Source organism: Macrotis lagotis, chromosome 6, assembly GCF_037893015.1.
Source record: "Macrotis lagotis isolate mMagLag1 chromosome 6, bilby.v1.9.chrom.fasta, whole genome shotgun sequence".
NCBI classification, from domain to species: Eukaryota; Metazoa; Chordata; class Mammalia; order Peramelemorphia; family Peramelidae; genus Macrotis; species Macrotis lagotis.
Window position 1 is genome coordinate 189,004,725 of NC_133663.1, and position 26,835 is coordinate 189,031,559.

At 36.7% G+C, this 26,835-nt stretch overlaps 1 protein-coding gene across 2 annotated transcripts in view; it reads left to right on the top strand.

The window, feature by feature from the left end:
- Positions 1 to 1,846: 1,846 nt before the first annotated feature.
- Positions 1,847 to 26,835, top strand: part of EDAR (ectodysplasin A receptor) — a 48,069-nt gene continuing 23,080 nt past the window's right edge. Inside the window, exons 1-4 of one of the 2 annotated variants that reach the window (XM_074192147.1) lie at positions 1,847 to 5,928; positions 8,222 to 8,344; positions 10,873 to 11,054; positions 19,824 to 19,909. In XM_074192147.1, the coding sequence (XP_074048248.1) occupies positions 5,833 to 5,928; positions 8,222 to 8,344; positions 10,873 to 11,054; positions 19,824 to 19,909 (487 nt within the window). In that variant the 5' untranslated portion in view covers positions 1,847 to 5,832. The remainder of the gene's footprint in view (positions 5,929 to 8,221; positions 8,345 to 10,872; positions 11,055 to 19,823; positions 19,910 to 26,835) is intronic. The other variant, XM_074192146.1, reaches the window with a different exon arrangement.

Here is a 26,835-nt window from a genome sequence, read left to right on the forward strand (position 1 = left end):
TGTTCCTGAAAATGGGAAGTTAGAAAGCCTCGTGGGAAGCTGGGGAGTGGAGAATCTTATAGACAATAAGGGAAGGCCACCAACAGCCTTCCTTTCCTTAACTCCACCCTAACCCCCGAGGGCTCTTATTGCTTGAAGATGGATGGGGTAGAGTTGGGGAGGAGCTTTGGAGGCAGGAAATGGGGAAACAAGCAAAACAACACATTTCACCTACTACATGAGCAGCTGCAGGTTTGAGGATTGAGTTGCCATCTCCAAGACAGGGAGGGGAAGGGAAGAGGACCTGAGGCTCACAGAATGGAGTCGCCAGCCAACAGATTTTTTTTGCCTCAAAGATCTCAGGGCTAAGGACCCATGTGTATTCCTTTCCCCACTTCCCTGTGATGCCTGTACCACAGTTACTACTGATATAAGTCACACTATACAGGAAAAGTTTTTCACCTGGCATTCATAAATAGATTTCAGAGTATCCATATACTTGATGAAGGTGGTGGGGGGGGGGGGAATTATCCTTATTTCAATGTAATTGGTTTCCTTTATAATGCCATGTATTTTATTTTACACATTGAGAACCATGAATTAGCTTCCCCAATTGGCCAAATGGGTCTATGACATACAAAAAAAAAGATAAAAATATTTGCTATAGAAATAGTTTGATGTATTGATGGCACTAGCATCACCCTTCTTTCCAATCACTGTGATGGATCGGTTCTGTAGGGTGTTTGTGCTCACTTAGGACCTAGTTCATGTTTAATCTCTAAGAGAATTTTCTCTCTGGATTGCTCTTTTCCCTTCACTTCAATCTATTTCTCCTGTAGTTCTCAGCTTTTTGATGTTAGTTACAACTTGCTATGAAAGAATGATAATTACCAGGGAAATCTGATATCTGAAAAAACAGAAGCCTGGATGAGTGGTACTAGCATTTCAGGTGGTGGGGTTGGAGAGGGAAAACTAAATTTTTTGGGAATTTTAGAACTTCCCTTCCCTTTCTTCCCTTCTGTATTGAATCTTCCAGTCTAGAACTAACCTAGCATTGATTTTTGTTTGATGCTGAGTTGCTTTTTAGGTCCTACTTCATATTTTCTGTGGTAATAGAAAGCAGGATAGGAAATACCAGGAAAGTATGAATATGTAGTACCTACAAGTAATTAGATAGATAGATAGATAGATAGATAGATAGATAGATAGATAGATAGATATGGATGGATGGATGGACAGACAGGTAAGTGGATCTAAATCCCCCTTAAAATTATCAAGCACATGCATTGAGCTAAGCATTGCACTAGACATTAGTTATACAAATACAAAAGAGATACAGTCCTTGACTTAAAGGAGCTTGTCTTCTATGAGAGAGAACCAACATTCTCACAGATAAAATAGTGCAGGATCTATACCAAAAAAAACCCAAAAAACCCAACAGAGTAATACTTGAGTAGGCAGTGGTAGGCTGCTAAATATTCAAAAGTAGGCACTCCTAAGACACATTTTTAATTGGTAACATTTCTCCATTACTTAAATGTAGACAATCAACCAAACGATCAAGTCCTGATTTTTAGTGTAGATTTCAGAGGTATAAATGCTCACAATGAAAATTTAAAAGTAGGCTCTTGAGAAGCTTAGAAGCTGGCTCCAGTACACCACTGGGAAGAGTATCACTAAAAACTAGGGAACATAGAAAAGGTCTTTTGAAGGAGATGGCACTAAAGCTGAATCTTGAAGGGAACAAGAGTTTCCAAAAGGCATCAGTAAGAAGAGAGAGAATTTCTGGCAAGAGGGACAGAGGCAGGGGATGGGGTAGGGGACAGAAAAAGAAGGCCTAGAGTACATAAGGGGGGCAGGAAATAATGTATAATTAGCCTGGAAAGACAGGCCAGAACTTGATTGTGAAAAAAAAAAAAACTCCTGAGCTTATGGTTTAGCCTAAAGGCAATAGGGAGCCAGTGAAGTTTCTTGTTCACAGAAGAGACATGGTCAGACCTGTGTTTTAGAATTATCAATGTAGCCACTGCATGGTGGATGGTTTAGAGAAGAGAGATACAGGAATCAGGGAGATCAATTAGGAGGCGATCAATTAAGAGGTGATGAAAGACTAGATAAGGATGTTTGCAGTATAAATAGAGAGAAAAGAGTGAATGTGAGAGATGCTGAGGAGGTGGAATTTGCTTGTATATAGGATAGAAGGAATGAGTGAGAGTAGATTTCTGAAGTTATAAATCAAGCCTGGAAGAATGAAGATTCCCTTGACAAATGCAGGGAAGCTAGGAAGAGGGGTAGGTTTAAGAGAAAGATAATGTGTTTATGTCAGTTATGTTGAGATGTCCATTTAAGGCTTTTGTGGAGATGTCCAGGAGACAATTGAAGATGGGTGGTTAAATCCACTGGGGCTTATGAAAGGTGATAGACAGAAACAGAAGAAGAGATACAAAGAGAAGGGAAGCCAAGAGCAAGATGCAAAAGGCTGACCCTGGAGTCCTAAATGCCTGTGTTCAAGTCTTATTTATCCAAGGAAACTCACTAACCACAAAACATTTCATTTTAGTCAACAATCCCAATATATTGCCTTCTACTTTCATAATACTTTTTTCAAAATTATTAATAAAGTTTTAAAAAATAGAAAAAGACAAGGCTAAGTGCTCTTTGGACAACTAAGTGGTTTAGTGGATAGGCTGCCAGGCTGGAGTCAGGAAGAATTGTCTACCAGAGTTTAAATTTGGCCTCAGACACTTACTAGATGTTTGACTTTGGACAAATCACTTACCTATTTGCCTAAGTTTCTTCATTTGCAAAATTAAGCGGAGAAGGAAATGGAAAATCACTCCAGGATCTCTAATACCCTCAAAGGGGCCATGAAAAATACCCTCAAAAGGGTCATGAAGACTCAGACAAGACTGAAAATGACAAACAACAAAAGAGTAGTTTTTACATCATTGTGAATTCATAATTGTTGAGTAAGTGAATTGATGACTGAATGAATGAATTGTAGCCACAAATGAATAACCTCACAAATTAAGTAAACAAGATTCAAGTGGAATGAGAATATCTAATACTACACACGGGGCCACTAGAACTATTTTCAAAATTAGCCTGCAGACTGGAAAGCAACAGGTTCCTTCTCTGTGATATAAGATGGTAAAGGATAATGAAAGAGGATTTTAAAGTCTGAGTCCATTATATTAGAGAAGTGATTTGTAATCATTTTATATCAGATTCTTAGAATCAAAACAGACAGGATGTCAAAGGAGGAGGAAACTCCTAGTACTGATTCCTGATTGGCTTAAACTCACAAAAGTAAAAATCTCAAAGATATTCCCAGTCTACCTTCTCTACTGAAGTTCTCAAGGCAACATTTCATTTTGCTAAAGCTTTAGAAGTGGAATCAAACTAGAGAAATATGCCCTATCCCCTTCATTCTCTCCTTTCACAGGAATGATATTAAAACATCTAGTCTCTCTTTTTCCCTTCCCTCTGTCTATCTGTCTCTCTGTGTGTGTCTCTGTTTCTGTCTCTCTCTCTCCTCTCTCTCTCTGTCTCTCTCTCTCCCCACTCTTTCCAGCATAGTAAAGTGATGGATTCATCAAGGAAAACCTGGTTTTGAATCCTCCCTTTTGACACCTACTAGTGAAATGACCACAGATAAGTCAGTTAAACACTCTTTCAACCTGGAGTTAAGGGAAACAGTTCCTATCCATCACAGGCATGTTGTGAGGATCAAATGACATGCTGTCTAGAGTCTAGAGTATTTTGCAAATCTTAAAGTGATATATAAATTTTAGTTCTTATTGATTATTATTATTATTATTATTATTATTATTATTCAAAGTATCAAGGTGGACAGCAGCATCATGTCTTCCTCAGGTAGCATCAGAACCTATTTCTTAAGCCTCTGAATATATGTTTCTGGCCTATACCAAATCGAAGCAGGCACAGCCCTTCACAGTACTTATAGGGATCCTCTCCAAGGCCCTGCTATAATTAGAAGTCAATTAAATTAGAAGCCATTCATATTATCCTTGGCAAGCCTCCAGCACACTTGGGCTCTGAGGGGGGGAGCCTCTCTGACTCCTCTGCCAGCTCAATGAATACCCAACTAAGCTATTGACTAGGTCTTTGAAGGAAAGGAACAGCATTTAGGGGATGCCAGTTCTGAGAGAAAATGAACTCTACCCCTTTTTGCTAGTGCTCCTGTTTTCATCTCTCCCACTTTCTCCTTCCCCACACCTTCACTTACCCCTTTCACCCCACCTCTAACTGTTCCACTCCCCTCCACCTCCAGGAGTCATTTCCTAAAGAACTGAAGGTACTGCACCACTCTAGCCTTTCCCCTGAGCTTCCTGCCCTGACCTGCTTCATTGCTGGAAGGCAAACATACAGTGAGTTCACTGCTGGGGTGGCAGGATACTTTAATCTTGTCTCAATCTATTTAGTGTTTAGAAATGTAAACTTTGGGCTCTCTAAATTAATTTAATAGTGTTGCAGACTATGCTCTAGAAAGGAACAACCATTAATAATTAGAATCTTTCTGGGAGGTTTTAAGATAAGGGCTTTTATCTTGGGGTTCATGAACCACCCTACCCCAAGAGGTCCATAGATAGATTTCTTTGAGGGGGTCTGTGAGCTTGTATGGGAAAAAAAAAGAAATACAACTTTATTCTCACTTATCTTTTTTTAAATTTTATGTATTTTATTTTATGTGCTTAAAATATTACTCTGAGAAGAGATTCATAGGCATCACCAAAGGGGGTCCATGACCTTGAAAAGGTTAAAAAAAAACCCTGATCTGGGAGAACCTGGAACGCTTTACAAGATACATCCTTGGACCACCATTGTAACTACTGGGATCAAATGTTACAGCCACATATCACAGCCAGGCTGTGAAGCCCATGGAGTAATGCTTCAGCTTCTCATCTATACTTTTAGAGGTGATCTTCTTTAACCCAGGAGCTATTGATGGGGTGGGGAGTATGACCTTCCTAAGTCATTGTAATCTCTACATACTAAAACATCATCAGGTCTGTTCAGGTTTTGGTGATGATTGACTTATGAAAACTAAGAATTAAGAACCTAGTGTTCCTGATGCTTAATTGAACCATAAGTAACAATGGGCAGCCTCTTTTAGAGAAAAGGATCACAGACTTCTAAATCTTTATATATTTTATGAAATATAGATGTTAGACCAGATCACTTCCTGCTACTGTAGCCATAATGGAAGTGAGCAGTAGTAATGGGGAAGCTCTCATCCTAGATGTTGTGTCAGAGCCTCACCTTGCTGAAAGAGCCCAGAGGCCAGGATGGGACCCTACAGAGCAGCAAACATTTAGTCTGTATGAAAAGACCTGAAGTCTTCAAAGCCCATTCCACATATTAAACAATTAGTCACTAACCATCAGGTTTTATAATAGATTCTTCAGTGTTCTCCAAGGACCTTTGTTATCTCTGAGATTTACTACCATGAGTGGGTGCACTTCTGGTTTAGGGCCACAGAATCAGCCCTAAGGAGGGAATAGGATTCAGTTTGAATACAACTTTTCTTTTTTTGATGTGCACTATTTATCCCTCAGTTTGGTTAGGGCTACATAAAAGTTTCATGGGCCATACACTCCAATAACCTACATTTTTTCCTAAAGGCAGTCTTGTTCACCAGGTTGGCAAGAGGAGAGAGCATTCATTTATTCATTCATTCAACAAATATTTATCAAAAATTGACTCTTTCCAAAGGTACTGTGTTAGACATATCTCTAAGGGGGGGATGAAGTTAGTTCCTGGAAGAAAAACATTGAGCTTCGTATTTAAAATAGGGGCAAAGAATCCTGGCAAAGCAACAATTTTCTGTTCATGCTTCCCCTTATCATGTCTTTTCAGGTGAATACCTTAGAAAATATGGCCCATGTGAGGGAATATAAATGGACCCATTTCCTTTCCTTTCTGGTGGTGAGTATGTCTTATCTCTAAGACTATTTCAATTCACTCCTTCCTCTGCTCACTTTAAACAACTCTTCATACTTTGGTGTAGAGAAGATAGATTAGAAGTAATGAGTTATATAGTTAAATAATGAGTTATATAGTTATATAATGAGTTATATAGTTAATGATTCTATAGATTTCAGCTCTTTTCTCCACCCATCCTTAAATCACTAAATGTGTAAGAAACAGTTGGTATGAAAGGTGTGAAAAAATCCTTTCCCATATGTATGCATATATAGAAGATAGGGCTTCCTAGCTGTGGCCTATTGTGATATAAAAGCCCAGGCTACAGACTAGCATTCACATAGAGAAACCTGGACCATGTTGGGTTGGAGGTTAGGGGAGAGGAAGAAGCCACGGTGGGAATTTCCCATCAAATAGCTATTTATCAAAGAAACTCACAAGATGGGTCTATACCCTGAATAGATCATGAGAAAGGGTAAAAACATTACTTGTACAAAAATATCAATAGCATCTCTGTTTGTGTTGGCAAAGAATTGGAAATTGAGTGAACATCCGTCAACTGGGGAACGGCTGAACAAATTTTGGTATATGCATATATGGAACACTGTTGTTCTATTAGAAACCAGGAGGGATGGGAATTCAGGGAAGCCTGGAAGGAATTGCCTGAACTGATGCTAAGCAAGATGAGCAGAACCAGAAAAACATTGTACACTCTAACAGCAACAGGGAATGATGATCAATCTTAATGAACTTGCTCATTTCATCAGTGCAATAATTAGGGACAATTTTAGGGTATCTGTGATGGAAAATACCATCTGTAGCCAAAGAAAGAATTGTGGAGTTTAAACAAATACCAAAGGCTATTACCTTTAATTTTTTTTTAAAAAAAAAAAGTTATTTTGTAATTTTGCTATCTCTTATGTTTTATTTTTTCCTTAAGGATATGATTTCTCTATCAGCACATTCAATTTTGGTCCATGTATAGCATGGAAATAATGTAAACACTATCAGACTGTCTTCTGGGGGGGGGAGCATGATTAGGGGAAAAATTATAAAATTCAAAAAAACAATAAGACACGGTTAAAAATGTGTGTGTGTGTGTGTGTGTGTGTGTGTGTGTGTGTGTGTGTGTGTGTGTGTAGCTCAACTGACAAATAACCAAAAAATTCACAAGTTGGATAAGGCTAGAGCTGGACATTGGATACTAACATTTATACCCTCCCATATGCAAAAAAAGGAGGAGGACCCTTATAACTACAAAGTTTACAAATGTAAGTCTGACTAATATATAGGCATGTGCCTAAAACTGTACTACCTAAGCTTACCAAAAAGGACAAATGGAAAAAAATATTTTGAGACACAGAGACAGAGATAGACAGAGAGACAGACAGAGACAAAGAGACAGAAACTGAGACAGAGACAGAGACAGACAGAGAGAAACAGACAGACAGACAGAGACAGAGAGACAGAGACAGAGGCAGAGACAGAGAAGTAGTCTGGACTTAATTTCAAAAAATTAAAAAATACAGATTTATTATTGAGAATTTCCTTTATAAAAAGCACTGTTATTTCATCTGAAATTAGTATTAGACCTAATACTAATTAGAAATGATTAGTATTAGAGCTGCATGTCCTTCCTCCTCTAGTTTCATCCACTCAGTTTATAGATGAGGAACCTGAGGCTGAAGAACTTAAGTGATTTATCCAAAGTCATTACAGGTACTGTGTAGACATGCTGGAACTTGAATCCAAGCCCTTAGACTAAAATCCAAAGCTCTTTCTATTGAGTAGATATATCTACCTTTGTAGATAATTCAATTTAGTAAATATTCATTAGATCAATTATAATATATATATATGATTTTGTAAACCTTAATGCTCTAAATAAAAATAATTCATCTTTATTCTCATTCTTAGTAATTTATTATTATTATTATTATTATTATTATTATATCTATATAAACTGGTTCAAAGTCATTGGGAAAATAGACTGTTGTAAAACAAAAAGTGATGAGTTCTAATGTTGGAAGAAAAATGCTGAAGGTGAGCTCATAAACTGAATAAACACTCCACTGAATGGATCTATTCTAAATACAAAAATACTTATACATCCCTGTATATCCTCTACCTATTCCTGCTTCCTCCTCTACCATCACAATAGAATCTTTGGAAGACTTAAAGACAGCTCTCTTTCAAAAGGAAATCTGTGAGCTTTCCAAGCACTTATCATTGGGCAAATGTCCAGTGATTAAAATGAGTGAAGAAGACAAATGTTGATTCCTGTTCTTGGTGACAGGTGTCTCTGATGTACCCAGCCAGCGCCGAGTATTCAAACTGTGGAGAGAATGAGTATTATAACCAGACCACCGGAATGTGCCATGACTGCCCCCAGTGTGAGCCTGGAGAAGAACCATATATGGTAAGTTCAAAATTCATCACTTTAACTAAGTTATTTTTCAAAGCAGACTAGACAGGTGTCATTCCTGGGCAAAAACAAAATACCAAATCCCAGGATGACCAAGGAACAATGTGTTAACTTGCTTTACAGATTCCAAAATATGGATGGATCATTGCTTCATATTCACATTTGTATATCTTTGATCTTCCTCAATAACTAGACTTTGGCAGACCCTGCACTTAATAAAATGAGGAGCTTTGGCCTCTTTCAGCTTAATTAAACATATTTCAAGTAATCTTCACAAGTATAAAAGGAATTCATTAAAAAAAAAAGGATATCTGATCATAGGTTCTGCATCTGTTTTCTTTGGGTGAAAAGTCCACCACATGTGCCTTTGTTAGAAACTTAAAACTTATAGAAAGCCAAAAAAAATAAACAAAACCTTTCAAAGGTATATAGCATAGGATCATGGTTTAAGAGCAGAAAAGATCCTTGGAGGTCATTCAGTCAAAACACACTTATTTATCATCTACCATAAACACTACTACTATTAAACATCTGCATGTGCAGAACTGTATTAAACATTCTTTTGTATAAGAAGAGGCCAAAGAGATTCCCTGCCTTCACAATTTAATTGGAAAGATGGCAAGCAAACAAATATTTACAAACAAGCTTTAGAGAGAATAAATGGAGAATAATTAACACAAGGCAGGAACTAGAATTAAGAGGGGAAGATTTTCTATAAAAATGGGATTTTTTGTCAAAATTTATGCCAGTGAGTGATGAAGAGGGAGACTATTCCAGGCATGGGGAATAGCTTAGTCCAAGCCTCCTTCTCATTTTACAGCTAAGGACACTGAGTCCCAGAGAGGTTTAAATGGCTTGCTCTCGATCACACAAGTTGTAAGGGATGAGATTTAGGGCAAAGAGAGGATTTGAATTCCAGTCCTTTCACTCTAAATCCAGTCCTATTTCCACTGTACCAGGTCACCTCACCTCATAGGCAATTGTCCAAAGTCAGCTGCCAGTACCCAACTTTACTAATAATAATTACTGTATTCTCCTTCCATTTTCCTTCTCCCTCTCTCCTCATACATGCAACTATCTACATTAGTGTTTGGTACTTAATGTAAGAGCTCAGATTTATTCCTTGACCATACTTTTGTGGGTACAGGCAGGCTGAGCCAAAGCCTAATTATTTGGCTATTGAGAAGTTGCATTATCCAGAATTATGAGGAATAAAGTGCCAAGGCAGTGATGAAGAGAGAGAACAACTAACAACCCACATTAGTGTCCCATAGCCAAGTCAAATATGGTGACTGCCAATGATGAGTTTAGTAGAACAACTTGTTAACCATATTCACAGGGACAAGCTATGACCTAGCATACCTCAGAGGCTAAAGTAGACCTCATTTGCATATAGACTGAAAATAGTAAAATTTTATGAAATGAAGATGATAATATCAGCACCATATGGTTCTTGTGCTCACATGGCTATTATAATGACTAAATGAGATAACTTTTGAAAATTTTAGAGCACTATATAAATGTTAGTTAATATAATAAATATATTAATCCTATTAATAATAAATAAATAGCTATAAATAGCAAAAGCATGAGTATCCCAGAGATTCAGTGATAAAGTTAACCAGATCATCCAGGTTTAATTCAGTTCCTTATTCCCCCCAATGCTCCCCTCCTTCATTTTGCCAAAAACAAATACTTAAAGGAAGTCTTCAAATTTACTACTGCTTATGGGAAAATGTGAAATAAATTTAAAAATGCAAGATAACTCTGATTTTCCTGTAGAAAAAAATATTATAATTGGTGTTGCATTCATGTTCAATTTTTTATAGAAACAACCAAGAAAACACCAATTTACTTGGCTAAAAATTATATAGCAATGAAAGGTATTACAACATAATGAAAAGAGAGCCAGCCTTGAAGTCAGGAAGACCTGGGTTCTAGTTCTGCTCTGACATGTATCATCTGTGGAACCAAGGGCATAAAGAACTCTCCAAAAGCATAAGGTATAAAGGAATTGCCACCTCCATTGATGAAGGAGGTTTATACATTAGCAGTTCCCTAAACTAATGAAATCACAGGTACAAACAAAAAAAAAAAACCCATACCTTTAAAAGATGACTTCTAATATGCATATAAAACTACTAAGTAGAGCAATAAGCTAACAAATCACATACATTTTATTTAACTTTTTATTTGAGACTCAAGCAAAAGGACCTTCCCCAGAAATTGGTAGCCAGAGGGATTTCCAGAACTCTTTAGAGGGACTATGGATGAGACCAGAAGCTACAGAGATCTATAAGCAAGTAGCTGTCCCAAAGGAAGGAAGGCTGCATGAGGCACACAACCTGAGGATTCCTGCCCCAGAGCATGGCAGCAAGCGATTAACTGTTGGGATGTACATATGTTGCCTGCTGTTAATGTCAGAAGCAATATCCCAGGGGCAAGCAGTAAGGGTTTCTTGGTACTGCTGGAAGGAGAAGCATTGAGCCTTGAGTACTGGTGGATTTTCTTTTTTGTTACAGACCTGTGGCTATGGTACCAAAGATGATGACTATGGCTGTGTCCCTTGCCCCTCAGAAAAGTTCTCCAAAGGAGGTTACCAGATATGCAGGCGTCATAGGGACTGTGAAGGCTTCTTTCGAGCCACTGTCTTGACTCCAGGTGACATGGAGAATGATGCAGAATGTGGACCATGTCTTCCTGGGTAAGGACTAAATGTTGTTGGGTCTCCTTTCTTTTTCAAGAGAAAATCTTGAGTTCCTTGTAAGGCAAGCACTCCAGAATGAGATGAGGTACTCTAGACTTTCCCTGATGAAAATATAGTTTTAAATGTTATATAATGTTATATAAGGGAATTTGGTCATTTAAAGTGTTATACGAGGGGTAGTTCTAATATTAACAGCCCAATTCTGGTTTCAGGAAATATGGGTTCTAGTAGCTCTGCTACAATCTAATGACATAACAGTGGGCAAGTAACTTATTCATTCCCTGCCTCTGTTTCCTCATTTGTAAAGCCCACCTAATACTACCTGCCCTAAACCCTTCAAAGAATTATCATGAGAATAAAATGGGGATGGGATGGAGAAATGCTTTGTTAAAATCATTATATGAATTCAAGGCATTATTATTCATATTTTATAGAAAGCAGTAGTAGGAACTCTGATTCTGGAGTTTAAGGACCTGGTTTATGTTTATCCAACTGATAAGCATGATTAGCTAACTTACCTAACTGTTGCTTATCTCTTAATCTTCCTAGGCCTCAATTTCCTCGCTTGCAAAAATGAGGAAATTGAGGTGGCTAGGTGGCGCAGTGGATAAAGCACCAGCCCTGGAGTCAGGAGTACCTGGGTTCAAATCCAGTCTCAGACATTTAATAATTACCTAGCTGTGTGGCCTTGGGAAAGCCACTTAACCCCATTTGCCTTGCAAAAAACAAAAAATGAGGAAATTGAAATAAATTATCCTTAAGATCTCTTAACAGCTCTGGATTATTTACTCTAAAATGTTGAGATGGTAGTTGGAGAGCCACTGAAAATAAAGCCAGGGCTATAACTCCATTGTCATTCACTACATCAGAAGACTTTGGAGGGAAAGGTGTTGAAATATGAGCTTAAAAAAAAATGGGGAGGGTGAAAGTGTCAAATCCTGACATTATGAAACAGCCTAAAAAGATCATTTCTACTATGGATATTGTTACTAGTACCCTCTAGTGGCCTGATATGTAATAATCTTCATATATATATATATATATATATATATATATATATATATATATATATATATAATTGTTAAATCTGAAAGGTAGTGTGGAACAGTGAATAGAACACTAAACTTGAATTAAAGTCTTGCCCTGGACACTGGCTACTTATTCAGCCTTAGACATATCACATCAATTTCTTCATCTGTCAAATGAGGAGGGATTGCTGACCTCTAAGAACCATTCTAACTCTAAAATCATGATCCTTTGAGAGCTACAAAGACCATAGTTACTACAAAGAGGTGAAATGTAAATATATATATATATATATATATATATATATATATATATATATATATATATGTTGTGGCTTGCTTCCTTGGGGCCCACAGCAGTGACCTCCCTCCCAGAGGAGAGCTGAGAATAAGTAGTCAAGCCACTACTGCCTTATGCCTCCAGCTCAATTTTATAATTGCTTAGCTATTACATATATACTGTTAAGTCTTCTGGGGTAGAACAAAGAATAATGAGGTAATTGTTAGGGGGTGCAAGCAATGTGTATACGCAGCTTCTTGCATTACAGGGTAGGAGGGTACGTTAGGGAGGAGATGATAAGGTACGGCTGTGTCTAGTGCCCTTGGACAGTGGGCGGAATGTCCAGCTCCCAAGGACTCCGGCTCCCAAGGACTCCAGCTCACCTTATCTCTCAGGGCGGCAAGCCAGCTCCTGAGACTGTCCAGGTGGTGGTTTACTTGGAGATGATTTGTGCCATGGCTGTTAGAATAACCTGTGTGTATATAAATATATATATATATATATATATATATATATATATATATATATATATATATATATATTATATGTACACACACACACACACAGGAGAAAGGAAGCTTAAAATAGAGAAAAGGGAATGAATGGAATAACTTTGGACTATAATCTTTCATAAGTAACAAGGTCTATAAGACAAAGAACATAGACCCTATCATTTAATTCAATTCAGTTCAATTCCATTCAACTCAACAAATATTTATGAAGTGCCTACTGCATGTTAAAACATGGAAAATTGCCCTAGTTTCTGAGATACAGAAGATCTATACTTCAACTTGTTTATAAAAATTGGAAAAAAAAACAAGCATGAAGGTACACACCTGTAATTAAAACTACCAGTTTGGCAAATCTCTTAAGCTTGGGAATTCTGAACTGCAGTAGACTATGCCAGTAGGGCATAGACACCAGTAGGGTGTCTGCAGCAAATCTGGCATTGATAGGGTGAGCTCATAGGATCAGAAAACCAACAGTTTGACTAAGGAAGAGCCAAACAGACCAGGTCAGAAATAGAGCAAGTCAAAGTTCAGTAGAGGAATTTGGACCTACATTTCCAGCCTAAGCAAGGAAGAGCCTATCATTAAAAAAATTTTTTTTTTTAGAAAAACAGGTATGGAGATGTCTGGAAAAATTAAAACAAACATTTAGTATAGGTGATACAATAAAAACCACTTTGAGATGAAATTGAAGAAGAGCCCAGAAGAATGGAATCCCTAGACAGATGATTAAACTTTGATTCTGTAAAAATGGTTTATATTTTCTCCCAAGATATTACTTTGAATATTCTTTCCACTGCCTTTGTGATAGATATAGTTAGCTACATTCTATCATGGGTTAATGATATGCCAATAAAAAATGAAGAGAATGAAACTGGCTTATCCCCCAATGTCTGAAAGGTAGTGTGGAACAATGAATAGAACACTAAACTTGGATTAAAATCTTGCCCCAGGTACTGGCTAGCTGTTCAACCTTAGACACATCACATCAGTTTCTTCATCTGTCAAATGAGGAGAGGAGGGATTGCTGACCTCTAAGAACCATTCCAACTCTGAAACCATGATCCTTTGAGATCTACAAAGACCAGAGTTGCTACAAAGAGGTGAAATATAAATCAATAATAATGAAGTTGAGGGACAGAAATTAAGTCTTAGGTTATAAATCCAGATCTGGCATTGTGAATGTTGAGATAGGGGAAACCAAGGAAGAATCAAGGCTTAGAACTCTAAACCCCACATTGACTTTTACATACACTGTAGCAAGAGTCTCCATGCCATAACTGAAAGACTTTTCTTTATGAATTCATGCCAGTTCTTTTTTCTCTATCCAAGGCTGAAAATAATGAAGAATATAAATTAGACAGAGCTAGAGTTCCAGTAGTATAAACCAAGTAGAAACAACTCCCAACAAACAGATTCTTGCTCAGACATTATTAGTCTAGATGATAACGACTGTATCAATCCATTCATCTGTTTTACCCATGTGAAATTCTGCCCTCTGGTGCAGCCAGGCAATGAAGATGGGACAGTGATGATATAAGGAGAGTGGCAAACTTCATAGTGACACAGATTAATTTAGAGATTTCTAGCCAAGTTTTATGTGACTGAAAACACAAAGCACCAATGCCTTGGGAGAATTTAGTATTGAAAATAATTAAGAGCACTGGAAAGAATTCACAGACAATAGGTGTGGGTAGGCTGCAACCCATTTCCAGTAGCAGTTTCCACCTCAGAAGGAGAAATAAAGTATTTAGAACAAGAAAAAGAATAATACCATAGCAAAAAAGACAGAAATTGGGCAAACTCAGTCTTATTTTTGGAATGCTCCCATTTAAAAAGAGCAAGAGGAAGGCTTTCAGCATACTAAGTAGATTTTTTTATGGAGGATTATGGAAAAAAATATGGACAAAAACTATACAGGATGTGAAGACAAAGAATGACTCCAATCTATATCAGTGGGAGAAATGCCCATACAAGCAAAAGTAGACCCAATAAAATAGTGGCCATGTAATATGAACTCCCTCTTCTCTCATTTTCTTCATCTCAGAATACTTTGACATCATCTCCCACTCTCTCCTCATTTCCCTCAATCTCTGATAAAGAAGCGACCTTTCTCTTTGTCATGTTCATCCCCTCCATATATGTACCCAATCCCATCCCCCATCATCTTCTTTGGCTCATCATATCCTCCTCTCTTGCACAAAATGGAGAAGGGAGAAGAAGAGAAAGCATGAAGTAAATTTCCAAGTTAGTTCTGAGGCAAGATATTACTATTTTTTAAAAGCCCAACCAACCCCATGGGTAGCCAAATCTAAAACAAAGTCCTTTAGTTCCAGATTCTTCCTTACCACTAAGTTTTATGACTTATGTCTTTATGTTTTCCAATATTCCCTAGGCTATCCTTTTGAATGTAACACACTACTTCCTTCCATCTCCTCTTGAAATTACATCCTCAGTCAATGTCTGCTCTAAGAGTACTCCCGGAGGTCAAGGACTGTTTCTCATTTTTATAGTATTGCTAGAGCCTAGTATACTGCCTTGCTCATACTGGAACTTAATAAATGCTGGTTAAACTGAATAATGATGGGTCATCCCACTTCCTTATTTTTAAATTCCCACTCTGGAGAACAAAACTTAATCTTCCATGCCATTTTACTAGGAAGAATTGAGAAAAAGAATTGGCAGGTTAGTTTAATTAAATTTATGAAAGACTGTTTATCTTTCCTCAATACTCTGTGGCCATTAAACTATGGATCCATATTACCTTTTATTTATCTTTATACTCCACAAGTATCTTTGGCCTTCACTTCTTGATTGTGGTTTGGCAAAAGACTTTTTCCTCATTCACTACAGGCTTTGCTGTGCATCAGTATGTAGCAGTGGCATTCTCTTGAACAATAGCCAGTACATGGGGCTTTCCTGCCTAGAAGGATTCAGTGGGTGGACCAGGGGTTGAAAGTGCAAAAAAAGAGAAAAAGAAAAGAAAGAAAGAAAGAAAAAGGAAAAGGAGGAGAGGTCAGATTTCAAAACCACCTCCCAAGAATCTGCTTATGTACTAAAGATGCTCAGTTTGCTGATTTGACATGCCTTTCCCCTCTACCCTTGAATGAGCCTATAGGGAATGATGAGAAGAATGGGAATGCCCCCAAATGGTCATTTCTGTGCTTCAATTTTTTTAGAGAGATATAGCAAGGCCCAGGGGTGCCTATTGTAAGTCATATTTCCAACCAACTGTGCCAAATGAAAGGAAAATCTTTGCCTCTTTTGCTTAAGGGAAATTGGTCCCCTAACTAAGAGAGCCAGGCGTTATATTTAAACTGACCATTTCTGGGCTATATGCCTTAAGAGATATTCAGAACTTAGAAAGGAATTTCACTCTCATGCCACCAGATCTATATGCCAACCCCTGGAATACTTAGCCCTTTCATGTCTGGGACTCCTGCTCTTTCTCCTTGATTCATCCCACCTTTGGTGGTTGCCTAAGGTACTCATTACATGTAGACCTGGGTTCTATCCAAGTCTCACTTCACTCTCTAACCACCATGTTGCCTGCAGGGACCCCAACTTTCTCCTTCAACCTCTTCCCACCCCTTCACACAGTGCTTTGTGAATAATTAAGGCTTAATAAATGTTTTCTTATCCCCCCAAAACATAAAACTTGGAGAATGTCTAGTGTAGATTCCAAATATGATCCATAAGTTGAGGTTCAGAGATTGTAGATTTAAGTCTGTAAGGGTCCTGAGAAATCATCTAGTCCAACTACCTAATTTTATAAATAGAGAAACTAATACTTAGAGTGGAGCAAATGACTTGTCCATGGTCATATGGTAATCAGTAGCAGAGCTAAGATTTGAACTGAGGTTCTCTAATTCTAAATACTGATTCTTTCCTCTATACAGTTATAGGATCTAAGATTAAGTACATAAATAGAATACAACTAGTCTCATTAATTAATAATGGTCAATTTTTGATATATTACTACTACTATATTGAACATTATTTCAAACTTATTTCCATTTCCATCAAAAAAAGGTCACGAAGAATAGAAAAAATGCTATTTGTGTTAAATTTAAATGGAAGAGAATTCTCAATAAAACCTTAAACATTGACATATGTATGCAAAGAGAACTATAGACTATCCTTTCTGGGACTTATTTTTAAATGGCACAGATTCTCATGCTCAAAATGCTTTTGGGTGTGTTTTTGTCTAAAAGAAGATAAAGTACATCAAATAACATTGGAGGTCCTTTTTCAGCCCAGTGATTTCAATAGTTGATCAATACAATCACCTACTTTTTTAAGTTTAAAACTTAGCTAGTATGGTCATTCTTGGAAGACTTGTTGCTCCTAATAGGGAAAAACAAACTCACAAAGAGGAAACAATTCAACTTCAAATGAGATAACCAAGGGCCTTGAATCAGTTTTTTATATATGAATTGGTTGGAGGAACTTGGGCATGGTTAACCTGACAAAGAGAAAACTGGAGGACCTGATATCTGTCTTCATGTATTAGCAGCTGTCATAGAGAAAAGAAATTTAACTTTTTTTTTCTTTTTGGTCTTAGAGGGTTGAATCAGCAACCAAAGGATAGAAGTTGCAAAAAGGTAAAATTAGGCTTGACACCTGGAAAAATTTCCTAACAGAACTGTCCCAAAGTGGAATGAACTGCTTCCAAAAATAGTGTATCCCCTCATTATAGTCTTCAAGCAGAAAATGGATAGATATTTGTTACTGTGACACTTCATTTTGGGTATGGGTTGGGCAAGGTGGCCTCTGAAGTGTCTTTCAGTGATTAGATATGAATGTTCATCATTTTACCTGTACTACTTCCTTCCTCACAGGAAAAAAAAAGATGGACACTTTCCTTTAGGAGGGAGTATTTGAGAACAGCTCTTAGCCTATTTCTTTCCAGGAAGGATTAAATGTAGACCCCAGTAACTGTGTCATCAGAGAAATGTTTTGCATACTGATTAATTAATATTTGTGAGAGAAAAAAAAGGGATCCTAAGATTTTTTTTCAATGGAGAAAGACAAAACAATTATTATGATAATACAGTTGGTAATGTTCCAAATTTATTAAGGTCTGGAGTTTAAATTTCCTACACAACCATCACTGAGGGACCAAGCTATCAGTAATAACTGCTGTCAGCTGGATGTCTGTCTCTTTATAAAACCAACAGGGAAAAAGGAGGAATAAAAGAAATGATTAAACAACAATGGAAAAATCCAATAGCAGGGAAAGATTTTTCATTTCTTGAATAGTAATAAAGGAAAATGTTGGCACTCACTCTCTTTATTTAATATTCTTTTCATATTGTGATAAATAACATTCATGATCTTCTGCTGAATGTTTATGTTTCTGGAAAACTTGTGCACACTGAGACAGGAGCCAAAGCCAGTGATTAGAAAAGCCTGGTATAACAAATTCAGGCTCTAAAAATGAGAACCACCTGTTCTGGCACATAGGATAAATGAATGAATTAATTAATCAATTAATTGATTGATTAATATCATTTATTAAGCACTTACTATGTTATAAACACCATACAGGAAAACAGGAATAATAGGGACAGAGAGCTCTGTTACTTGTATTAGAAGAAATAGTTCCTTTAGCCTCTTGCTCTGATTCTTGGGTCTATCTTTTAAAGTTGGTAAATCCCAGGGATATAGCAGAACAAATGTCACTTTGGGATAAAGAATGCAAAAAATTTTATCCATATGCTATGATAAATTGTTGAGGTATATGTCATCTCCTCTCCAGATTCCAATCAAAGTTTTGCAATTATAAAGGTGTTTAAGACTCAAAACTTCCCTCTGAGGAGGAAAAGGCTGAATTTAGATTACAGCTAGATTACATTTCATGCTACCTTTTAAAACTGACCCCCAGAGACCTACAATGAAACAACCAAGCAGCTGCCTTTCTAGCTCCTTCCACCATTTTTGGCAGCCCATCTAAACTGGATTATCTTTCTTCCAAAGGGCTCTTCTTTCTAGGTTGGAGCTGAAGTACAGGGCCTCAGTTGAAATTGGAACCCAGTCCAGGGGCCCCTGAACACAGTAGGCACTTCATAAATATTTATTATTGATGAAAATAATCAGAACTCCATTGTTTTTCCATTCATTCATTTCCCCCCATTTGGGGAGTGGTTTGCCATTTTTCAGCACATTTTACAGATAAAGAAACTAAGATACACAGGATTATCCCACCAGATCTACCTATACAAACAAATCAAACAGAAAAAAAAATTCAAAAAAAGGATATTCATTGTTGGAGGAAGTTCAGTTCAGTTCAGTTCAAAGAATATTTATTAGGCACCCACTATGTGCTCTGCAGCTTTATGTAGTGGATAAAGAACCAACTTTGGGATCAGGAAGACATAGATTCAATTCTGCCACATATTGGCTATATGAACCTGAGCATGTTACAACCTCTCAGGGCATGGAGCAACTTTCAAAGACTAAGTAATAGTTTTTGGACTATTGAAGAAAGTAAAAGGAATTCCCATACCAGTGAAACCATGGATCTAGTCCCCCCTTCAAACACACACCCCCAAAAGTAGGCAGGTACTGTGCCAGGGGCTGGAAATTCAAAGACAAATTTGAAACAACCAGTTCTGTCAAGGAGCCTGCATATGTCCTTATCATAAGTAGAAATTCTATTTCAGGGTAAGCAAAAAAGCCCCAGTTTAAACTCCTTAGGCAGAAGGTGGTTAGTTAAGTAGCATTCCAAATTCACAGGCTGTATGTTTTATTAACTGCTTTTGTTGTGGGACTACTCAGGGAGATAAAGCTGGAAATCTGTCAAAACTGATAAGGTCATCAAATTGGCAATAAGGAGCTGCTAAATCGTAGTGATTTTATCTCTCACCATAATTGGTCACTACTTAGCTACTCATGATTTTAGTTGCTCACCTACATTATTTGTTTTGTTTCATCTTGTCCCTTGCTACAGTTACTACATGCTGGAAAACAGACCAAGGAATATCTATGGAATGGTTTGCTACTCCTGCTTACTCGCACCCCCTAATACCAAAGAATGTAAGTTTCTGTTTTGGTTTCATTTTGCATCTTTAAATAAATAATGATGATAATATTAATTAATAATGATAATGGTGATAATCATAATATAAGCAAGAATTATTTGCAGTCTTTCCAAGAGAGGTGACATACTCAAGAAACAGTCTTAATTAACATATTCTCTTTCTGAAGTTTTGAGAATTGAAATGTTCAGGACCTGAAATAAATTAGTTTACCTGGCTATTAATGACTAATTAGAGTATTGGTACAAACAGAAAATAATAGATCACATCATCCAATCCCCACATTTTCCAAATGAAGAGATGCACTAGCTGGTTTTTTTCACACACACAAAGCTTGATATTTGTCACTTTGATAGGAATAAAAAACCCTCTTTCTATTTCCTCCAAGGAAATAAACTCAGATATTTTAGTATAATTAATTTGTAGCTAAAAAGAATTTATAGAGAAGATGAAACTAAAGCCCTGAAATGTGATTTGCTTGGGCAAGTCACTTAACCTCTGTGTTCTTAAGCCAGTGGCATCAAATTCAGAGAAAAATGGGACCACCAAACCACACATAAGGATCTCTGCAGGAGAAGATAAGCCAATCTTTTACCATTCCTCTTCTCACAAGATGCCATCTTATGATGGGAAGAGAGTAGGATAAGGAACAGCTTTTTTGTTAATAGTTTATTACTTTTGGTTTTCAAGTAACAAATATTTTAGTCTGTTCCTCCTACAACCCTCCCAATTGAGCAAATTTGAACAATCAAATAAAAAATCCAAAGTCTTCAATTCATAGTTTTATAGTTTAGCAAAACAAATTCCCATATTAGCAAGTCTTCAAATATAAGTCTCTTTTTGTATTTTAAGTAGACCACCTATCTGTGAGGAGGTGAGTGGCATATTTTGCCTTCCTTTAGATTCATTGTTTAACATTGCATTGATCAGAGTTCTAAAATGTTGAAATTATTTTTCTCCATAATATTGTTTTCACTATAGAGACTGTACTCATTCTGCTCACTTCACTCTGTGTGGTTTTTTTAAGGACCTTCCCATTTTCCTCTAAAATTCTCCATTTCATCATTTCTTATAGCCCAATGATATTCCATTACATTCTTAAAATAATTTATTGATCAGTTCCCCAGGGGGAGAGCACTCTAGTAGTTTCCAGTCCTTGGGTACCAAGAAAAGAATGGTTATAAATATATGTCTATCTATAGATCCTTTTCTTCTATTTCTTTTTGCCTTTTACTTAGTTGTTATATTATAGAAACCTTCAGAAAATAAAGAAGAGAAAAAGAGGAACTATAGCATAATATCTCTTCCTTCCCTTTTTTTCAATATTATGAAGATCTATCCACCACATTCTTCAATAACTCAGAATGATTGTGCTGTGAACTGGGACAGGGAGTATCTGAAAAGTGGGATCTAGCAATCTCCCTCTGCCTTTTGATAGGTCTTCAAAAGCATTAAAGTAGACAAATATGATAATGATGGATTTGCTTGCTTTTTAAATCTGAGATTGTCTACACCTCAGTATGCAAATGAATACACTAATTAGGGGAAACTTGTGAGTAGATTATCATAATGACCCATGGTGAAACTGGCTATCACATCATCAACCAGTCCTCAAATGGGAAAATCAATACAATTCAATTCCAAATAACTTATCAATAAATTCCTACTTTGAAAGAGTTGTAAAACCTCATTCCCTATTTGAAAATATCTCTTCCTACATATAAAATGAGAAAAATATTTTGTTTTCTTTCTGTGGTTCATTTTGCTCGAATATTTCTCAAATTTTTCCCCATTTCTGCATTTGTCTATCTTTAATGCAGGTCCTAAGTGTTGGATATAAACCCTGAAAAGAATAAGGCTTAGTTTCAGTAAGATCACAACAGAAAAGAGAGCTGAATTCAATAAGTCACAGGGATTTTAGACTTGTCCATTTAAAAGCATACGGATGGTGCCATGGAGTACCTATAATTTTGATAGGCATGTCCTCAGTAGAGCATGAAACTGGACCTAGTATCTGAAGCTTTAAAAATATGTATAAGCCAAATGTACAATAGTTATTCAGGTTAGAAGGTAGAGTAGCATGATTGATAGAAATCAATCAATGAGCATTTATTAAGGACCTACTATGTACTAGAAATTAGAAAGAGCTTCATAATGGCAAGCATAGAGAAACCCAGAACTCAGGTTCAGTCCTGCCACAAGCTACTTATAAGATCCTTGAGCAAATTATTTTACCTTTCCAGTTACCCTTAAAGTGAGGAGATTTGGAGTAGATGAAGTTTCAAGTATATATATATATATATATATATATATATATATATATATATATATATATATATATATATATATATGCTATGGAATAGAATACCAAACAAAACCAGAAAATCTAAGTCCTTATCCCCTCCCCTTCAAAAATATATGAAGACAAATAATATGCAATTTTCAGATGAATCTAAAATTATGATTTTTTTGGTTATCAATCAGGTCATAAGTTTCCTGTCTATATATGAGGTCTAAATCTATAGGTCTTTTCTGAGTTAGCATTCTTTTCTGAAGGATCAAGGATTTTCATAAGCACAAACATGAAAAGCCTTAAACTATTTTTGCTTTAGCTAGCCATACTGTGACTTTAACTCCTTTTGTAGTTGAGTTCATTCAAATAAGCCTTAAACTACATTTGTAATTCAAACCTACCTAAGCTACCCCAAAGGCCCAAGAGTGCCAGGAAATTTGAAGAAAATAAGAAAGGGGATAACTTATTACTACCAATCTTGCAATACTATAGTCTCCAAAAAATATAATTGGGTTTCCCTCATAGGTGTAGGTGGTAGGTATGGGAAAATTTGCATTTAAATATTGCATTATATTCAAATTATAGAGCTCTATTTAAAAAGTCCTTTTTCATGAGGCTTGTAGCAAAAAACAGCATAGATTTCAATCCTTTTCTCCCTCCCTCTGGTTACCTTAACTAAATCTTTCCATGTCTGGGAAGATGCTACCCAGTTACCAAAGCCCACCTAATCTAAGCAATCTTTGGGTAATCCTTAAATTCATGTCCTTACTTCAGTAATTAAGTATGTTAATATGAATTAAAGCATAGAACTTTGACCCACTCTGTTTCCAACCTGACCAATTCACCTCTTCCTTAGGCAGCTTAGTGCTCCATAGCACCTGCCCTTGGAGGTTTTACTGTATTGCTTCTAGATTCAGTGGGTTTTAGCCCAACTGCTTCTCAGAACTCTTCAGTTTAAACAATCCAACTAACCTTAGCCTCCCCTTAGTAACAGGTATTACACATATCTGCCACCAAGGTTGGTATCAGTTGTGTTTTTTAACTAAAACTTTGAGAAGTGCTTTGTTTAATTCCATGACACAAATAAGGAACTTCAAAGAAGAACCAGAGCAAAGAATGTCATAAAAAATAATTTAAGTTAAAAAAAACTGGTTATATATGCTAAGAGATAACATCCTTGTGATGTCAAGAAAAATCAAGGAAGGTCACTAGCAAATTTGATGTACTCCCACTGTCAAACTTACAGGGGTACATAGATAAGAATCAGACTATGATGGATGGATGGGCTATGGATGGGCTGAGATCAGCTTCATTGGAGGGATCATCCATATCTATGAGATCCTAGATCTATCTGAGGATATCTTAGGTGGACATCATCATCACCTTTTCAGCATTTAAATAAGAGATTCTTCACAAGCTCTGAATCAAATTGTCTTTTAAGTTCTAGAAACAAATTTTTTAAAAAGGGATAGAACAGAGTATAGCTTAAAGTTAATATTCTGTAAAGTCAAGTTTCTAAGAGATATATTCTCTAGCCCATTGTCCCCTAAACACCTTTGCCATGCTTTCCAATGGTCACCACATTTCTTGGACTCCGGTTAACTAGCAAATGTTTACTGAACATTTGCAGTGTGTCCAACTCTGGGTCAGATAGTATAATGGCATTTCAGGTAATAATTTCACCAGTGCCCTATAGGGGATATTTGAACTCTGTTGCCCACTTGCTTGTGAATATTAATGCAATAGTCCTTAGTATTTGAATCAGGGAATATTTCAGCCTCTAGTGAGTAAGTGCAGTATAGCAATGGAAGAAGCACTGAATTTGAAGTCAAAGGATCTGAGTTCAAATTTGGATTTTGCCACTTAACTTCCTATGTGATTTAGGCAAGTTATTCAGTTCCTCTGGACCTTCCTTTCATTCTTTATTATAGGAATTATAAATTTATATTTATAATGAAATTATAAATTTATATAAATTATATTCATTATTTATAAAATTATAATTTTATCTATTTATTATATATAAATATATTATATATTGTAAATTATTTATAATATTTATAAAATGAGAGGGTTCAACTAAACGATACCTTAAGACTCTTCTGGAGTTACTTAACCCTGAGATTCAATTAGTTATGAGCAAATAAACTGAAAAATACAGGAAAGAGATGGAAATAAGCCTTTATGTAGTACCTACTACATCACATATATTTTACAAGTATCATTTCATTTGATTCTCACAACCCTGTGAGGTAGTGGTTATTATCCCAATTTTATAATTGAGGAAACTGAATCAAACAAATATTTGATGACCTACTCAGGGTCACACACATGTAGTAAGACCAAATTTGAATTCCAGACCAAGTTCTCTATCCGTTGTGCCACCTAGCTTCCTTAATATGACTGCTGCTATTACAAAAACATTCACAATCCATGGAACTATTTTAAAATCACTGCTGACAAATCTGGCCTCAGACACACTTAATAATTACCTAGCTGTGTGGTCTTAGGCAAGCCACTTAACCCCATTGCCTTGCAAAAACTAAAAAAAAAAAATCACTGCTGAGTTGATTCTTAATAGACCAATTGAGAACCTAGAATGTGTTTTTATAGCTATGTTATAACCTCTAGGTAAAGAAGTTTATAGTGAAGGATTTGATGTTCCAACCCTTATGAGGTATTGTTATTCTCTTCTCTGAGATTCTAGCATATGTATAGAGTATGTGTAATCCTAGATCATACTACCATATCTCTCTCTTGTCCATCCATCTTGAGACTGACAAGCCATGGATTCTCTGGCTTCTACCTGAACCCTGTTTAAATCTCACTAATACTCTAAGAGATGTAAAAATTTCAACCAAATTTGAGGTTGAGGTTGAGGTTTTGACACCAAGCATATTTTGGAATGTTGTAGTGTGTTCTTAATCCCAAAGAGAATAAAATTTTCTTTTACAGAAGAGGAGTAGTAAGTGCAGGTGCTTGTCTCTTTGGGGATTTTTCCCCTATTCTCCCAAAATTTTCACGTATAATTAACAAAAGATCTAGAGAAAATGGCTCTTTTGGATTCACCTTGTACTGCAGGTGCATTCATTGGCATGCTCTTTAAAACCACATCCAAGGCCCGAAGTTGGCACTTTTTGACAAAAATCTGCCCAATTATTCTCATTGATAATAGGCTTAGCACACATGTAAAAACTGTAACACCTACTTATAAAAAAGGTGAAAGATGCTGGTGTTCCAGGGATAGGGAGGAGTTACCAGGGCACATGGTTCACAGAATTCAGGAGTATCAACATCCCATTCTAGCAAATGGGAACAAGTAAGGAGAGGGTCCTAGCTGAACAGCTCCCACAAGCCAAGGAGGACGCTGTCTAAAGTTCACAGATGTATCTTATAAAATACTGGCTTGAGAACATCCAGTCTTTCTTTCCTTCCTTTGTACTCTCATTGAATTCTGTTAAAAAATGACTAGTCTTCCATCAACCAGTCCTTCATCTTGCAAACTATGCTGTTGCTAAAAATGAAAGGACCAGGTAGGAACAGGGCTTGGGCATGCCCAACAGTCTGAGGTCACAGAGTTGGCAAAAGGAGAAAGAGAAGCTGTGGTGAACTCCCTAATTCTACAAAGTTAGCTCATCTTCTGTACAGTAAGTTATCCATGCCTTCTATAGGATCCAAATATTAGAGGATCACACTGGGCTAAGGACTAAGAAGATGTTTTCCCAGAAGGACCCACCCTGAGTTAGACAACCACAGATAATCAGGCATCCAATGGGAGGGAACAGCAATAAATGCCTTTAGACATACTACCTCATTCTCTGGTGTTTTTAGAACCTTCATGGTCTCCTCTTTGGATTCCTTCAACACAAATATACTCTCTCTGAGAGGAAATAACACCTCAGTCATGAAGACTTTTTCCTCTGAAATCTTTCTTAACAAGAGGCTCTGACCCTTCTTTGCTCTCTTCCCCACCCCCAACTCTGAATCTAGATAAGATTCATGTGCTTTGGGATACAAGCAGGTACATTATAAATCTTCGGGGAACCAGTGGCTATCAACATTGCAAGAAAGCAGGCTTCAATAGTTCAATGGCTCTTTTCTCATTGCTGAGGGTATAGATACTCCAGTGGTATTGATCATTCCTTTTCACACTATGAGATTCTCATCTTCATCCTTCCCATATATCTTCCAGACACCTGCTAGATTTCTTCCTCTAGATATTTTGACTTTTTTTGGCTACCAGTGAAACATTCAAGCTCTCTATTGGCTGTCTCTTGCTCTCCTCACAGATCACCTCCTTTTCCAGTCACACATTTCTTCAATAATATTCCATATGCTGCTTCTGATAAATAGGACATCACAAGAGAGAACAGAGTAACAGAGTAAAGAGGTTCAAACATATGCAATATGTTGGATAGCCCAAACTCCACAATGAATAGATGGATGGATGGATGGATGGATGGATGGATGGATGGATGGATGGATGGATGGATGGAAGGCTGGATGGATAGATGCATGGATGGATGAAAAAACATTTATTAAATGCTTAAAGTTTTAGGCAAAATATTGGAAATATGAATGGACATGCAAAACAGTCCCTTCTCTCAAGAACTCTTGTTTTCTAATAGAAG